The 17,615-nt window shown below is 47.4% G+C and overlaps 2 protein-coding genes across 4 annotated transcripts; one reads left to right on the forward strand and one right to left on the reverse strand.

The window, feature by feature from the left end:
- Positions 1–5,878: 5,878 nt before the first annotated feature.
- Gpr182 (G protein-coupled receptor 182) lies at positions 5,879–10,330 on the forward strand. 3 transcript variants are annotated; one of them, XR_002819302.1, is made up of 3 exons: positions 5,879–5,968; positions 6,388–7,606; positions 8,071–10,330. XR_002819302.1 is itself a non-coding variant. In XM_023707275.1 (2 exons), the coding sequence occupies exon 2, from the start codon at positions 6,404–6,406 to the stop codon at positions 7,544–7,546; it is 1,143 nt and encodes a 380-aa protein (XP_023563043.1). In that variant the 5' UTR covers positions 5,879–5,968; positions 6,292–6,403; the 3' UTR covers positions 7,547–7,887. The 3 variants fall into 3 exon arrangements, 2 of the variants coding, with proteins under 2 accessions (XP_023563043.1, XP_023563042.1); XM_023707275.1 differs by lacking the exon at positions 8,071–10,330 and having other exon boundaries at positions 6,292–7,887; XM_023707274.1 differs by lacking the exon at positions 8,071–10,330 and having other exon boundaries at positions 6,388–7,887.
- A 123-nt stretch (positions 10,331–10,453) lies between these two features.
- Positions 10,454–17,615, reverse strand: Zbtb39 (zinc finger and BTB domain containing 39). The gene is made up of 2 exons (XM_004646985.2): positions 17,603–17,615; positions 10,454–16,123 (listed from the first exon to the last, which is right to left on the reverse strand). The coding sequence occupies exon 2, from the start codon at positions 16,077–16,079 to the stop codon at positions 13,944–13,946; it is 2,136 nt and encodes a 711-aa protein (XP_004647042.1). The 5' UTR covers positions 16,080–16,123; positions 17,603–17,615; the 3' UTR covers positions 10,454–13,943.

A 17,615-nucleotide genomic window follows, 5' to 3' on the forward strand; every position in this document is an offset into this window, starting at 1 on the left:
TTTTTTTCTTTTTTTTTTGGTGGAACCAGGGATTGAACTCAGGTTCTTGTGCTTGCCAGGAAAGCACTTATTCCAGTGAGCCATCTCCCTGACCCTTTTTTAATTGTTGAATCACACTGTATTTTACAGGTCTATTACAATTTGCTTATCCATATACAAGTCAAAGGTCATTTTATTTCCAGTCTGGAAATATTATAAATAATGGTAGTATTAACATCTTTGGGCCAGTTTTTATGTGAACATTTTTTCCCATAATTTTATTGAGAAACAAATAGCAATGAGACAGTTTCAAATAAAACTGGTAGGACAGTTCCAATAATTAACACATTGCATACTCTCTTCTTAGTGGTTATTTCTGTACAAGATGCAGACATGATATCCTATTTACAAACACTATTAAAACAAATCCCTCTATTCATTAAGAGAATGTAACTATATATCTATCCTAACCATTTTGAATACACAGATACAAAATGGACATCCATCTGTATCCCCCTTTTTGTTTAGTTCCATTATTTGAATATTATAGGTATGTTAACCCTCCCCCACTCTGGTCCATGGAGTAGGTGCTCCCGCCTTTGGCCCAGACATTTCCCAGAATTCCCAGTCCTGAGTCACCTCCAGAAGCAGATGCTTACCTCCTTTTTTATCCTAGTTCCTGTCTATAAGAAGCTCTTTGAGGATAGACATTCTAAACTTTTGGACATAACAAACATCTTTGGCAACTAATGACTCCATAACAGTGCACATGTATAATAGACAAAATTTTACCTATATAATACCTTGCCTGGAAATGGCATTTTAGGTTCAGGGAATCCTGGCTAGGAATCCTGAAAAAGTTTATCAACTACTAGTAGTGTGGCCTTGACAGTATATTTTTACTTCTCTTTCCCTGGTTTTCTCATACCACTTCATAAATTGTTATGAACATTAAATTGTATAATACAAGTAAAGCCCCTTATAATAGTGTCCAACAAATGATAACTATTCAATAAATGTTGTCTGTTAATATTACTACATCTCTTTTGTGGTAAGTTACTGTGACATTTGGGAATATCTCCATCCTTCTACATAGGAAGCATAACTCCATGCAACTAAGTAAACAAGGTTGATTTTGAACCAATTCAGGAAAACATGGCTGCTGCTGGAACAGAGAGCGGTACCTCAATGTTAATTCCACTAAAGCAGCCTCATCTTCTGTATCCACAAGTAGAGGAGCATTATCATGGCAAGTGCTTTACATATATTATCTCATGTATCTCTGTGAGGCAAGCGCTATTATCCCCACTTTACATAAACTGAGACTCAGAAAAGTTAAGTGATTGACCCAAGTCACATAGCTGCTCAATAATGGGACAAGATGTCAAAGTCAGGTACAATCTTCAAACTAGCATTAATTCCACTGTGTCTCCTGAAAGGCGAGTGTACAGGGAGGAGCTGACCAACAAGAGCCATGGCCAAGGGCACATCCTTCCTTGGGCCCCGGAGACCCCCTTTTCCAGGGCTGCTGGGCAGACAGGCTGCATGTCTGACTGCAGGAATACAAGGTCACCACTGCAGCCAGACTTGGCTTCTCCCCTCAGTCATCTTTTGGAAGCTTGTGCTGGAGACTATAGTACAATCACTGCCCAAGTTCTCAGACTGACCAGTGCATCATCCAGCTGCCCCTGCCACACAGGCCAGGCAAGCCTGGGAGTTCTTGGAATAACCTGTCTCACTCTCTCCGGGGCCCAAGCACAGCCCTTTGCCCCCCTCGAGCCCTGGGAAGTAGTTTGTCTTTATCTATGCCTCTCAATACCTCCTCCCTAGTACCTTCCTTCCTTTCTAATTGTTGGTCACAATGTCTTGTCTACACTTTTTTGGGGAAAAAAAAAAAGGTGGCGGGAGGGAAAAAGAGTAAATTTCCAGGAATTGTTTCAAGGCTTCTGCTTCTGCTGCTTAGAGCAAAGCTGCACCACCACCACCCCTGCTGCCACCACCGCCTCCCCAGTTTGGCAAGGAACATTGCCCCATGCCCCTCCCTCCTTCCCTTCCTCCCAGGCTCATTTCAGCTACCCCACCCCCAGAAAATTCACATGAAAACTGCAGAGTTCTCACTTATTGCTTCCTGAGGGAGCAGCCTTCCTTCTGAGCCTGGGTCAGAAGGAGCCACCATGACTTCCTCACACTGTAAATGCACGCTGGTGACAAGCAGAGGTGGGGGCTGGACTAGGTGAAGGTGAGGCTGCAGGGCGATGTCTCCATATAGAAGGGAAAATTCAGAGACCAGGGAGACAAAAGTCACAAGCATGCAGTCTTGAGAGGAATGGAAATGGCCACGAGTGAGGTCCATGTGGAGAGAACAGAGACCAGAATGAAGAGCTTGGTCTAGCAGAAGCTCCATTGGCACAGTTTCAAGGCACAGAGAGGGAAGCAAAATTCTCAGAAAGCTCCTTACTAGAAAAAGGATAGACTAAAAACTAAGATCAGAGAGAGAAAGGGCCTGCTAATCGATCTGAGAAATCAAAGTAAGTCACGTTTCATACTAGCATAGCATAGGACAGATTTCTGGATGTAGGAATGGTCTGATAAGCAAAGAGAACTGCAAAATGAAAACTGTCTCTTTCAATGGAGAAGAATGGGGTGATAGTGGTACAACAATGTAAGCCCACATAATGCCGCGGAACTTTATACTTAAAAATGGTAAAAGTAGGGCTGGGGAGATGGCTCAGTAGAATAAGCGCTTGCCTGGCAAGCGCAAGGGCCTGAGTTCAATTCCCAGTTCCGCAAAAAAAAAAAAGTAAAATAATTTTTTTGGACAGGATATCCTGTCTGCTTCTTGTACTATGGATAACCACTAAGAAGATAACATTGTACAATGTATTGATTATTGAAAATGTCCTATTAATCAGTTTTGAAACTGTCTCATTGATATTTGTTTCTCAATAAAACAAAATAAAATTTAAAAAAGAAAAAAATGGGGAAAGTAGTAACTAATGTATATTTACCACAGTAAAAACTTAATTAAAATTTTTAAATCCCTTCTTTGAATGTCTAAACAAAATATAGTACGCACATACAGTACAATAATACTCAACCATGAAATGGAAGGAAGTACATATGCTATGGTGTAGATAAAGTTTAAAAATATGCAAAACAACAACAACAAAAAAAAAAAAACCAGACACAAAAAAGTCACCCGTTCGACTATTCTATGTATAGTGAATATCCAAACTAAGTACAGCCACATGGACAGAAAGCAGACTGGTGGCTACTAGCTCTCTCAACCGCATTCAAGAATAGGGCCGGCTCGCGGCTGGTGAGATGGCTCAGTGGTCTAAAGCACCTACTTAGAACAAGCTTAGCAAAGCACAGGGACTGCGGTTCAATCCTCCAGCACCACATGCCAGCCAGCCCTGCCCCCTGGTGGGCTGAGCTGGCCACACACACACATACACACACGCGCGCGCGCGCGCGTGTGCACATAAATAAAATAAATAAATTTAAAAAAAAAAAGAAGAAGAAGAATAGGGCCGGCCAAATAGCTCAGCGGATTAAAGCGCCTACAAGCAGGCACAGGGGCCAGGGGTTCATTCCCAGGGCCTGCTGTACTGGCCCCACCCCATTGGCAATTGAGACTGGGCATGGTGGCACACACCTGTAATCCCAGCTCATGGAGGCTATACACAGGTGGGTCACTATGAGTCCAATCTAGCAGTGAGACCCTAAACACCCTGTGGACCCTTCCCTAAAAAAAAAAAAATAAATAAAATACAGAAAGAAAGAAAGAAAAGAATAGCTGCTCTGCCACTGGCTACTGGCCATGCGCTCTGTGGACAGAGGAAGGACACATTTCCTAGTGCACAGGAAATGTCACAAGGTCATCACACTTTGCACCCTGGATACTCCAGAGTGGCCCATGAAAGACAACAGGTTTAAGAAGCAAGAGAAGCTCTTCTTGGACGTGAGGGCATCCACATGGGCTAGTCAGTGTAAAGCATCAAGAAGACCCTGCTAGGAACACACTAGTAATGTCCTCTTGATGGGTCCTGCCTGAGGGAACCGTTGTGTGCTAACTGGAGAACCCGGCAAGACAGGACAGGGCTAGGTGTGCTAAACCTTCAAGAACAACATCACCATCATTTTCTACAATCCCAAGACCATCATGAGAGGTGTGAAGCTACTCTTCCCTCTCTGAAGATCATCTCTGTCAGCCATGCTGTGGTGGCTGTGGTGATGGGAGGTGGCCAAACTGACAAACCCATCCTAGAGCCTGGCCATGCTTACAAGTGATGCAGAGGAACAGCTGGCCCTCAGTGTGCGATGTGGCCACGGACTCTATGGAGCATCCTTCAGGCGCACAAAGCATCAACACATTGGAAAAACCTCCACCATCCATGGATACACCACTGCTGGCCACAAAGTGGGTCTCCTCACTGCCGACCAGACCTGGAGTCTCCGTGGAACCCAAAAACCAGGCAGAAGAAAGAACCAGGGATGAAGTGCTCTGTAAACATCCTTCTAGCACTTAAAAAATAAAGATAAAAAAGAACTGTGGTTTCCAGGGCCTGCAGAGAGGAGGACACATTGCAGGAAGTGACCACTTCATGGGCGTAGTTTCCTAATACGTATTTGGCTGAGGTGGGAACAGCATAACAATGTAAATGTGCTGTATGCCACTGAACTATATGCTTTAATGTGGCTAGTTTTATGTTGTGAGAATTTCCCCCTTGATTAAACTTTCCTTTAATCCCCAACAACCAATGAACACTTGGTCCTACAGCACACAAAACAGGCCCCAGGTCCAGGTGGGTCTGCCATGTGCACTGTGGCTACTCTGGACCCCAAAGAAGAAAAAGATGCCCATCCCTCTACCCCCGGTGGTGTCTCGAGAATCAGTCCGGACAACTGAAGTGCAAGGGTGCTAAGAAGCAGGCAGCTCCACTGACACAGGGCCTCATGAACACAAGGCACAGGCCCAGAGCCCCTTACCCTTGCTTAGAAAGCAAGAAAAGGCAGGGAGCCTGGTCTTTTCCCAGCCCCATTCCTTATCTCCACCCCAGCCACAAACCACACACTCCCCCCAGGAGGCCAGAGTCCCAGGGAAGATGATGTGTCTTTTCTCCCTCCCCATCCAGTGCTCTCCTAAGCTCAGGCACAGCCCTCTCCCCCTCCCACATTTTATCTTTTCTCTCTCCCCAGAGTCTTGGCTCCAATCCCAAAATGTGCATTTCTTTCTTTTTTTTTTTTTTTTTTTTTTTTTTTTTTCTTGCGGTACCAGGGATTGAACTTAGGTCCTTGCACTTGCCAGGCAAGCACTTATTCTACTGAGCTATCCACTCTGGCCCTCCAATCCCAAAATGAAGTAGGCAGGGAGTTGGAAACTTTATGGGGGTAAGGGGAACCTGCAGGGGTGAATGCAAGCCAGTAGGGTCACCAGAATCATTAAATCTAGGCTGATTTTCAGATCTGTTTTAGCTGCTATCACCCCAGTTCTACTGAGTAGCAATTGACGGGTGGGAGAATGGGGCTGTGAGCTGCCTCAGAGAGAGGGAAGTGTGCCTTTATGAAAGATGCTTGTCACCAGTCAGCTCTGGAATTAGCACTTTACCTTGATGGCTCATTTAAATTTTACAGTCATCCCTTTTCATAGCCACTACTGTCTCTATTTTGCACAGGAAAGAACTAAGGCTTCAAGAGGCCGAGTCACACAGCTAGTGAGTGAAGAAGAGTCTGGGCTTTAATGCTTGCACCATTCCTAGATCTGAGTCTGGGACATCCCCTCGAACTGGATTGGGTGAACGCAGGAAAACAGAAAACCCTCCTAAAGAGCTGCAGCCAATGATAGCTACTTCCCAGATAAAGGGTGGCCCTGAAGCCAGCAGCAAAGCCAGCCCCACAGCCACTGTCCCACCAGCCTCCTAGCAGCTCCCTAACAACCCAGGCCTGCAGGACCTCCAGGACAGAGGTGCTCCAGAGGCAAATTCAGGTGAGTGTCTCTGTGTCCCAAGAAAGAGACTGAGTGGGGGATAAATGCTTAGCAAAGATGTATTGGGGGGAGGTCCCCACCTATGGTCCACATAGCAAGACGGGATGTCTCTAATAAAGACATACACTAAAATGCTAGGAATTCAAGTGCTGGGAGAGGGGAAGATTGGAAACCACCTGGAGCAGAGGGGCCAGCTGGACTGGAAAGAAAAAAACCCTTGTTGGGCACAAACAGTCCTGAAATTCCTTAAACAAAGTGTCTCTGCTCTTGGGTCAAAGAGGGCAAGTTCACCAAGGCTAAACATCCCTTCCTTGCCTTTTCAGGCCCTTAGGCCCCAAGTTGCTGTGCCTTCTGACTGGGAAACGTAAGACTGCTTTCAAGGTCTCCTTTCTCTTCCAACCCTCTCTTCTTCCCAACAGGCCTTTGCTTGTCCTCATGTCAGTCAAACCGAGCTTGGGACCCAGCCCTTCAAAGGAGCCCACTATGCTGCCTGACAATTACTTTAGAGAGATCCACAACTGGACAGAACTGCTCTACTTCTTCAACCACACCATACCTGAGTGCCACATAGAGCTCAGTGAGAACACCAAGCGTGTGGTCCTCTTTGTCCTCTACCTGGCCATCTTTGTGGTTGGCCTGGTGGAGAACCTCCTGGTGATCTGTGTGAACTGGCACAGCTCAGGCCGTGTGGGGCTGCTGAACCTGTATATCCTCAATATGGCCATAGCGGACCTAGGCATCATCCTGTCCCTGCCCGTGTGGATGCTGGAAGCCACACTAGACTACACCTGGCTCTGGGGTAGCTTCTCCTGCCGTTTCATCCATTACTTCTACTATGCCAACATGTACAGCAGCATTTTCTTCCTGGTGTGCCTCAGTATTGACCGCTACGTCACACTCACCAGCACTTCTCCTTACTGGCAGCGCAACCAGCAGCGAGTGCGGCGGGCAGTGTGTGCAGGTGTCTGGGTCCTCTCAGCCATCCTCCCACTGCCTGAAGTGGTCCACGTCCAGTTGGTGGATGACATCGAGCCCATGTGCCTTTTCATGGCACCTTTAGAAACATACAGCACATGGGCACTGGTGGTATCCCTATTCACTACTGTACTGGGCTTTCTGCTGCCCTTCCCTCTCATTGTTGTCTTCAATGTGCTGACAGTCCGCCAGCTGCAGAAGCAAGGACTGCCTGAGGGCTGGCGCCACTGCCGACTGGTGTGTGCCTACATAGTTGTCTTTGTCATCTGCTGGGTGCCCTACCACATGACTATGCTGCTCATCAGCCTGCTGGGAACCCATATCTCCCTCCACTGCTACCTGACCCACCTGCTGTACTTCTTCTATGACATCATTGACTGCTTCGCCCTGCTGCATTGTGTTGCCAACCCCATTCTTTACAACTTTCTCAGTCCAAGCTTCCGTGGTCGGCTGCGAAATGCTGTGGTCCATTACCTTCCAAAGGATCAGGCCAGGGCAGGGGCCCGGGCTTCCTCTTCCACCTCTTCCACACAGCACTCCATCATCATCACCAAGGAGGGCAGCCTGCCCATTGCAGTGGGCCCCAACTCCACCCAAGCCTGAACTTCCAGCACCCTCTTTGCCTCAAAATGCTTCATCTTCACTCTGCAATGTCATAGCCAGGTGAGGCAGATTCTAGGCTCCTCCACTGGTAAAAATAAAAGGCTGGAGGGGAAGATGAGAGAATGAGGGAAGGGGTGGAGGAATGGGGGAGAAGATTAGAACATTCAAGGCCAATTCTGAGCATATTTTAAAATACTGAAGTGGGAGAGATGCAGAGGGGGTGAGGAGGGATAAAGAATAAGTCCTTTTTTGGTGTTGCACTATTTGTTTCAGTCCCTGTGTCTAAGGGAGCCACATATGCACATGTGCCAAAAAAAAGTAAAATAAATAAGAGACAGCCATGGCTCTAGATCTCAGAGAACTCTGCACTACAGCTGGGTTTGGAAAGGGAGCGGAGGCTACAGGGATGGTCTGCAAAGAAAACTAGACGTGCTCGTCTCATAAATCACCCTGACCGGAAAAAATGAGCTCCACAGGAACCTCACAAAACTTTCCTTTTCTTTGTGTGCTTGTTGATCTTCCAGCTCACTGCGCAGGTTGTGAGGACAAGAGGCCAGAGGCCAAGGAACCAGGAGGCCTCAGCAGGACGTTCCCTAGTGGTGCATCCTCAGTGCCATGATAAGCAGAGGCGGGTGGGAAAGCAAGGGTGGGGCGAAGCCCGTCAGAGACAGGCACCCTGCAGCTGGGTCAGCAGGATGGTCTCTCCACCCTTGACCCCTCAGGAAACACAGCTCCATTTCCTTGCTGATATCCTCCCGTCCCCTGTGTCCATCCTGGCTTTCCTCCCCCACAGCACATGCACTCAGAGCCCACGCTCCTCACAGCAAACCTCCCAGCTTTGGGTCTAGGACACAGTCTTCTAGGGCAGTGATGGGAAACCTTTCAGAGCTTTCAGTGATAACAAGCAGCTGGCTGCAGCACAGTGCGCCGCAGGTTTGCCACCACTGCTCCAAGGGAGACACAGAGCTCCCCACCTCTTCCTTGCCCTCCAGATCACAGGAAAATAAGAGGACATCTGTTTCAGGAAGGGGCCTTGAGAATGCCAGCTGCAGGTGCTGGCAGTTGTTGCATCCCTTGGCCCTTGCATAGGTTGGGGAAGGCCCAAGTGGAAATTTCCCTGCTTTGTCACAGGGCAGAACTCTGGCCCCAGGCACTTCTTCCTCGTCCACTTCTTGATTATTTTCTTATCCAGCGACTTACATTAACTACCACTTGTTCTATAGATAAAGATGGTCCTCTAATTAACAAGTAGGTCTTCTGGAAGACTCATTTATCAGCTTAGGAAATTAAGACCATAAACATGAAAAACTGATGTGACAGCCTAAGAATAGGTCCTAATTTCTGCCTTTCAATTCCACATTCTTAGCCTCCTGTTTGTGGAGTAAGAACTGGTCCTGAAGTCACTGATCTCTTGACTGTCTCGCCAGTCCTGCTCAAGAGCACAGCATGCCAGGAATGTTTAACTTGGAATAACAGCTCACTTCCCAGAGAGCATTTCCTCTGCTCCTGTGCTCTCTGGGAACATTTAAACACATACCCCAATGGTGCACACACCCAGGCCTGTCAGCAGTACAGAGGGAAACCATATCTGCCATCCACTGCTCACTAGGCCCAAACCTGAAAAGGTCTTAAACTGTAACAGCTGCTCAGTGGTGCAGAGCTGAAGGTTTTCTGAAACAGGAGACTAGATTGTGACTTGGGACGTACAATAACAGTTTAACCTAATAATGCAGAAGCCACATTAAAATTGTTCACACTTACAAAGCAACCCAAGATCAGATACCCATGTGACTGCCAGGAAGATAACTGGTTTTGGAAATGAGAAATGGAGCTTAGTCAGAGGAGGTATAGGAGGGCCCTATACTTCCTTAGAGTTCCTCCACCCATGGAAGGGAAGAGTGGGAAGTGGCTACACTAACTGCTGCAAAGCTGTTCTACTCTGCACTTACTGAGCACCAATGAAAGCTGGTCCTGAGCTGGTCCCCATGTGCCCTGGGACCAAACAAACCACATCCCTCCACACCTGCTGGAGGCTGGCTTCCTCTGCGGAAGCATTTTGGTACCAACCTCTTGCAATTAGCTCAGACCTCCATCTCTTCCTTGTTCGAGTCTTCCTTTCCCCTCCCCACTTTCTATCTGTATTGGAGACATTTGAAGACACACTGCTTCACCATGAATTAACAGCAATGGCAAGTCAGTGTGTCTGGCCAAGACCCTTACGTAGGTAGTAATCTTGGTTTAAGTGGACATCTGCAGAGGACCACAGCAGTCTCTGGGCTGATAGCAGATGTCCTGAGAGATGCGCACCTGATAATGTTGAGTCTTTGACTTAATTTCCCGCTAAAGCAAGTCAACAAGCTAATCTTGGGAAATTCCAACTATAGGAAAAGAAAATGGGCTACATGAAAGAATTCTGGCATCTGTGGAACCATGCCTTACTGAAAGGGTGATGAGCTCAGATAACTGGAACTCGAGACAGGGGCATGTTCACAGTACACAGGAAAAGAACTCCCATTTCAAATTTCTTTTTTTATTATTCTAAATAAAAACCACACTTTGTGCTGAACAATGGAATATAAAAGAATCAGATGTACAACGATTTTAGACATCTACTATTTGGGAAAAGTTTACAAAATGTACAAAACTTTACAGCAATAGATAGTAAACACTTAAATATCAGGAGGTCAGTACTTATTAATTTAGTGGAAAGAGTTAGACATCAACACCTCTTCTCCGTTTCAAAAGATTTTAGCTATTACAGGTAGGGGGGAGGATAGGTGGATTGGACAAGACTGTTTTGTTTTGTTTGTTTGTTTGGTTTTTTTGGCGGAACCGGGGATTGAACTCAGGCCCTTGCGCTTGCCAGGGAAGCGCTTATTCCACTGAGCCATCTCCCCGGCCCAAAAGACTGTTAAAGAAACATCAAATCAAAAGCTTCATTTTCATTCTGATGTGAAGCTTATGATGCATAATCACACTGAAACAAATGCGGTGAGCACCTACTTCCTGACTCATTTGATGCAGGATTTTGTGACACGGACACACAGGGACACCCAAACAGGCCTAGGCTGTCCACACAGCCCACTCCCATGCCAACAAAATCAGTGTCCAGCTATAAGGATTTAAATTCATTTTCAAAGTCAATGGGTGTGGGGTCTGGGGAATAGGACACAGCAAGAGGCAAGAAAATTTTTCAGTAGTAAAAACCTGACTGGGGGAAAGATATCTAAGCCCAAAAGTTTGTCCTGAAAACAAAGTGGGGCTGATGGGTCAGAAGAGAAATAAAAAAGAACTTTACCCACTTCCTGGTTCTTATGGGTCACCTGGGTCCAATCCCTACCTCACCTCTTTTCTTCCCAACTAGTCATTCAATCATAGGACTTGTATATTTTAGATTTAGTATCAAATATTAGGGTTTAGAACTCCCATGGGTGTTGAGGCACCCATGGACCATGAGGGGTCACTAGAGTGCAGGACACTGATCCCCTCCCCTGGCCACAAGTAGCCTCTATGGTTTTCCCGGCATTCCATTTAAGTATTGCTGTTTCCCCTTAGGAAACAAGTTGGGAATGACCCCAAATTTGGTTTAATGCTCTACAACCACCATCTTAAAAATCCTAATACTCTGTGAAGAAGAGGGCTGTGTGAATTATGTAGCTGGTCCTGAGTACTGAGCAAAAAGGGAAAACAGGAAAAGAAACAACATTCAAGGGTCAAACAGAACTTCAGAGTAATACAGCAGAGGGCAGTACTAGACAGCAACAGGATCCAATGAATACCACCAAGTCAAGTAAATACCTTCACCAGGTATCCTAGAGCGCCCTTTGCCACAATACAGCGTTTCAAGTAAAACAACTCAGGAAAGAGTAAGCTAGAGGCAGAGGAAGCAAACATGACCTCATGTGGATAGGAAGTTCATGTATGAATGTGGGGGATGCCCAGAGGGACAGGGTTTGGTCACTGTGCCTCACCAGTTACTGATCCTGCTTGCTACATGTCTGACTGGGATCAACTGGGCCTCCCTGATCAACCATTTCTCCTCAGAGAAATCAGGGGGGAGCAGTTTTTTTAGTGTTTCAAGGGCAAAATTTCAAGGATCTGCTTTTTGGTTTACTGGCACAAGGGGAAAACTTCACAGTTTCAGGTTACGTATACAAATCACCCAGCATCTGTGATGCCCTCTACTAAGAAAAAGAGTTTCTTCCATGTATTTATCCATTCTCAGCTACCTGACAGGGTTCTAGTAAGTACCACCTCTCTCAGCAACCATTCAAAACTCAGTCCTTATCAAGCCTCAGAGGATCCTTCATGTTTGAGAATAGCAGATACTTGACTACTCAAGTATTATAGACTCCCTTCTTAAATTCCTACTGGTCAGTGTAAAAAGTCTCAGCACTGCTTTCATCATGAGATATTCTGAGTCAGGTTTAGATGGTAAAAGGTGGGCCTTTAACCAGCCATTACACAATCCTCTCACCTGGTGGAGACTAGAAAGCCCACAGAGAGCCCTGTGCTCTAAGGTTTGCTCAATCCAGGGCTGGAAAGAGAAACAGCAGGCCCAACAGGGATGGAGCTGTGGTTCACCTGTGTGTCTTAGGAAAGACAAGAACAGGAGCCCACTTAAATTCAGAAAGGACAAAAAAGTGTATAAAAAGCTCCTTCATAAGACCTGATTTGATCCCCTCATCCCAGTCCCTAATCTACTCCATCACAGGACAGAAGGAAGATGAAAGGTCTGGGAATTTAACTGGGCCCCAACATTCTAGAACTTACATCCACTGCCTACAGGAAGAAAATTTAAAAGGCTTGTTTAAAAGGCTTGATGTGGTCTCCCCCTCATTACATCGCTATTCCCCAAATCTCTGGCCAAGACAGTCCACTGGTATATGGCTACTTGCTTGGGAGAACTTAATTTTCCTGAAGTCTCTTACCCAAGAGATGCTGGGTAATATGCATACAAAAAACAAAACAATAAATAAATATTAATGTCCAAAAAGGCTTTGTGGGTTAAACTACTTCTTGTGAAACAGCCTGAAATGTTGCTAAGTCCCACCAAGGGCAGAGTCAGGCTGTGGCTAAGGACTCCCAGAGCTCGCCTAAGCAGGGTGAGGTAGTATGAGCTACTGAGGTGCCGCCATGTGAGAATACAAGATCAAGGGCCCTCTCCCTCCAACCTTCTTTGGGCAAGACCCCTTTAGAGAACAACTAAGAATGGAACCAAACAGCTACAAGAATTGGGCCGCCTGAGGAGGGCCTGAACCAGCTATCATCCAACAGTACCTCCTGAAGGTGATGCAATGACACAGGATCAATTCCAGCAGGTCAAAGGTGAGCTGTTAAAGCTTCAGCACTGCTAACACAAAGTAAACAAGTTACCTAACTGGGACAGACAGATGCACAACCTGCTACACACCACCAATTACTCAAGTCCCTTTATCCCTCAAGGGCTCACAGTCCAACACTCCACCTCCTGGATTCTTTCATCTATGTTACAGGCCAAACCCTCTTGGGTGGGAGACTGGATATAAATTAAGGCAAGGTTGCTGCTGTCAGAGACATCTGCTGTTCTCCACTAGGAAATTCAAGGTCACTGGAGGCAGCCAAAATGACAAATAATTACATCCAAGTGTTTTTCTGTCCACTCTGCCCAACAGAGAAATCTTGATGTCCTGGGCCATCATTCCACAAAATTCTTTGGAAATGAGAAAAGAGGATTCTCCTCTCTGCCATCCAGGTTGCCACATTTGGTGGCACTATAGGACTCACCCCATCTGCTGGCAAGGACTCATCCCAAAGCTTTGTGACCTAAATAGAAAGCTTTGCTGCCAAAAGATTTGCACTGCCAATCAGATTAGGGCCACAGAACAAGCAGGCTCCTCTATCCCTAATGCCTTTTCCCTACTAAAGGTTGGCACTAGAACTGAGGTGAGTGGCTCTGCTAACCAGTCCTTTCTGAATGACCACTTTCCCCCAGTCCTTCTCACAGCTAGTTGTCCCAGTTGAAGGTCTACCCACAGCGACCTCTCTTCATCTCCTTTATCCTGTGAGGCTGTTGGTTGGATTCTTAGCAGCATAAAACCTATCAGTAAACTAAAACTAGAGACGCTAGAAGGGAATCTAGTTCACACAACTGCTTGACTAGACCCCAAAGCAGCCTCAAAAGAATCAAAAGCACAGCCCTTCCTGGGCCAGAACAGGTATGGAGGTAAATGCAACAGAGCTGTCGCATTCTCAAAAACAGTAACAGCTTATGTGCTATATATGTCTAAAAAGAACAAAGAACAGAATTCTAGCAAGGCAAAAACTGTAGCTTCAACTGGGAAGAGACCAACAGCCATCAGAAAAACCACTGTTCTAGCTGCCACCCAGGAAGTCCCCTGGCTCTGCTGGGACCCAGTCAGCTGTCTGGGTTCTTTTCAGCCTCTTTGGAATGGATAATGTACATGAAGGTCTGCTCGATGGTGAAGTCAGGTGGTAGGCTGCCTTTGTGCACACCGACATGTTTGCTCATGAGGTTAAGGGTGGAACTGTAGTGGCCACAGACTGTGCAGCGGTACATGAGTGCACCTGAGTGGGTCTTGAGGTGGCACTTGATGGTCGAGCGGCCTCGGAAGAACTTGTGGCATACCTTACACTGGTACGGCTTCTCACCCGTGTGGATCCGCCGGTGGTAATTGAATTCACTTGTGTGGGCAAACCTTTTGCCACAGACCTTGCAATTATATTTGCTGTTCCCAGGTTGGCCCTGCAGAACCAGCTCCTCACTCAGAAACTCCTCTGCTGGTAGCTTCCGCTTCTGGAGGGCTGGGTGCTGCAGCCCCAAGCCAGGCCGCACCTCAAGGCCACTGTTGCACTTGTGCTGGCTGACATGGTAGCGATAGGCAGCCTCTGACCTGAAGCTCTGGCTGCACAAGTGGCAGTGGAAGAGGGCATCTTCCAGGCTTTGGTGCACAGCCAAGTGCTTCTCCAGGAGGTGCAAATCCACAAAGCTGCTGGCACAAACAGAACAGGAGAAAACTGAAATGCCCAAGTGGGACAGCGTGTGCCACATGAGGCTGCAAAGGCTGAGGTGGCGGTGGTCACAGATGCTACAGGCCTGCCCCTTCAAGTTCATATGGTCAAGGATATGGCCTCGGACCACATGAAAATCTTTGGCCAATGCCTTCCCACAGGCAGCACATTTCAACTCTGGGGAGGCTGCCCCTGAAAAGAGACCCAGTTTTCCAGGCAGGGGCTCATTAGGGTGAACAATGATGTTGTTCTCAAATATTCCATCTCGTCGATGAAGTGTTAGCTGCCACTGGGTAAAGAACTTTGTTTCACACATGTCACAGGAAAAAAGAAAAATGCCAATGTGGGAGAGGACATGGGTCACCCGAGAGTTTCGATCCTGGAAGTGGGTCTCACAGACCTTGCAGTTGCCTGTCAGCAGGTCTACATGGTCCCTAGCATGCTGTCGGATCAGTTGAATGTTAGGTTCTAGAACTTTCTTGCACACCTGGCAGAGCATAGCCTTATTCTCCCGGCTATCATTCTCTCCAAAGGTCAGCTCATCCTCACTGTCATCACTTAGCTCAATCACCTCTTCCACTGTCCCAATCTCCTCAGTGGGGTCCTCAAACTGCAAATCATCATCCCCCAGGTCCTCCAGCTGCAGCTCATCCATCTGCCCAAAGCCTGGCTCTTTGGAGTGGTCACTACTGCTCAGACAGGAATTGGTCCCAGTGGTGATGTCAATTGCATTGTCAGGCGGGAAGAAGCTGTTTTTACTGAACTCCCCATTGCTTTGCACTTTGTAGGGTTGGCAAGAACTGGTGCTGGTCCTGATACCCATGCTGACAGTGCCTAGGACTGGCTGGGATGCCATACTAGTAAGAGATATGAAAGGAGCCGGGGTATCATGGTCTTCTGTCTTTGGTGGCAATGGTGGCTGTGGCAGAGGCAGGCTGTGATTAGTGTCACTGGCAACATTTCTCTCTTCCTCCTTATAACTTCCTCCAGCATCAGCTGGCAACACATAGTTTCTATCAGGACCAAAATGTTCCCCATTGCTCCGGAGTTCTCCAAGTGCATGGGCAGAATCTGCCGAGGGACAACTCAGAGTACCAGACTGGCTCTCACTGGTACTGGTCAGAGGTTTGGCCACAGTTGTGCTTTCCAAGTCCGGAAAGGTAGCATGGCAGGCCTGGAGAAGGTCTTCCATACCCAGACGTTCAGCTACCTCATAGATGACCCCAACGTTGATCAGGTCTGTGAAGAGCTCTGACGTGTAAACAAAGCTCAGAATCTTCTCAAAGTTGGCAGGGGTGATGAAGTCCACCACATAGGTCCTGGCAGCATCAAGCCCAGTATTCAGAAAGAGGTTCTGGAAGTAGCCAGCTGCACAGGCCAGCACTGCCTTGTGGGCTGGGAAGGAACGGCTCCCCACCACAATGGTGACATCGCACATGGTCTCCGAGAGCCGACACTTGTTGAGTTCCTTCAGCAGATTGTTGGGGTGGTTGGTGCTTTGAAGTTTGATCCTCATGCCCATCTTAGCAGCTCCTACAAAGTTGTCTCCTTAGCAGCACGGTTAATCTGTGAATAGCAAAAGAAAAAGATGGAGGACCCAACAAACCTGCAAGAAAGGCTCTGGAGAAGATACCCCATTCTGAGTGTGTACATATTCTGCTGGGGCAAGTACTACAACAGAAGACAATAACCTGTCTCCTGCATACACCCAAACTCAGAGAAACTGGTGACAACACCCAAGGAGTGAAAAACCTGACTTGCTTGATTTTAAAAAATCAGTAAAAGGGGGCCAGGGAGATGGCTCAGTGGTATAAGCACTTCCCTGGCAAGAGCAAGGGCCTGAGTTCAATCCCTGGTTCTGCAAAAAAAAAAAAAAAAAAAAGAAAAAGAAAAAATCAGTAAAAGGATGTGCGCCTCAAGCTAGAGCTTTACAGCTAAGTAGAAAGCATTCTCTCAAACACAGTCTTGTATTTCATTATCAGCATAAGTAGCTCAAACTTTTCATATTTTAACGCCTTTTTAGGCACACACTTTATTAACTCAGGGTGTATATTCTCTTACTTCAGGACACCAAATGTCATACGTACAAATTCAAAAAAATTATCAAAGCACCACAAGGTACTGAGGAACAGTTATGGGGGCACCATCTTTCAGTTTTGTAACTGCTGTATTTTCTGTCTCTAAATCTCACACTCTTGAATTGCCATCCTTCCCTACTGACGATAAATGCCTACTCTGGCCCATTTACTATAATCCAGGACAATTTTAATATTCTGTGGATGAAGTTCACTCAGAACCAAAAAAGTAAAGCAAAGTAGAACACAACTGTAGTAAATGTTACTTGAGCATGCTTTATTCCCTCTTACCACCCTTTTTGGGTATTGGGCTCGCACTCACGCTACACTAACAGATTTACTCAACGCCTTGAGAAAGATATCCAATCAGCTAAGACTCCTACAGTCTAATTCAACAGCAGGCTTTCCCTTCTCTACTCTTGCAAGCTTGTTCTGTCTCACGACTCACCCTGAGCAGCACAGCCCTTCTGCCCTCTCACCAGATTCTACCAACAACGCCCAACTTTTTCTGGGGCCCAGCAATCTTCTCAACATTGTTAGGTACCAGCCAGGCACCTCCCCAGCCCCGGCAGCCACTCATTCACGGTGGGCTGGCCAAGGTTCTGAGCAGCCTGAGTGGGGACGAAAGAGGGGCTACTCGGAACTTGGAGGACACCCCTACACGCCGACCCTCCGCAGGGTGGAATCCGACAGGCTGGGCGGTGGAGCAGGCTGGGACACTCCCCTGGGAAGGCCCGAGCGCCCCAGTCCCACCACGGACCGCTCGGGGCTTTCCCGGGTGGGCGACCCGAGCGGGCGGCAGGCAGAAAGGAGGCCCCTGAGCGGCGGCGGGGTCAGCGGGGCCGATCGGGGGCGCGCGGGGAGATGGGGCCGGCCGAGGGCAGCGGGCCGGAGGAGCCCGGCGAGAGCGTCGGAAAGGCCGGCCGGGATCGGACTCGGCCAGGGGCAACCCTCGCCCGGCCGCGCTTACCCGGCTCCGCGGG

Source organism: Octodon degus, unplaced genomic scaffold (assembly GCF_000260255.1).
Source record: "Octodon degus isolate 3935 unplaced genomic scaffold, OctDeg1.0 scaffold00286, whole genome shotgun sequence".
Taxonomy (NCBI): Eukaryota; Metazoa; Chordata; class Mammalia; order Rodentia; family Octodontidae; genus Octodon; species Octodon degus.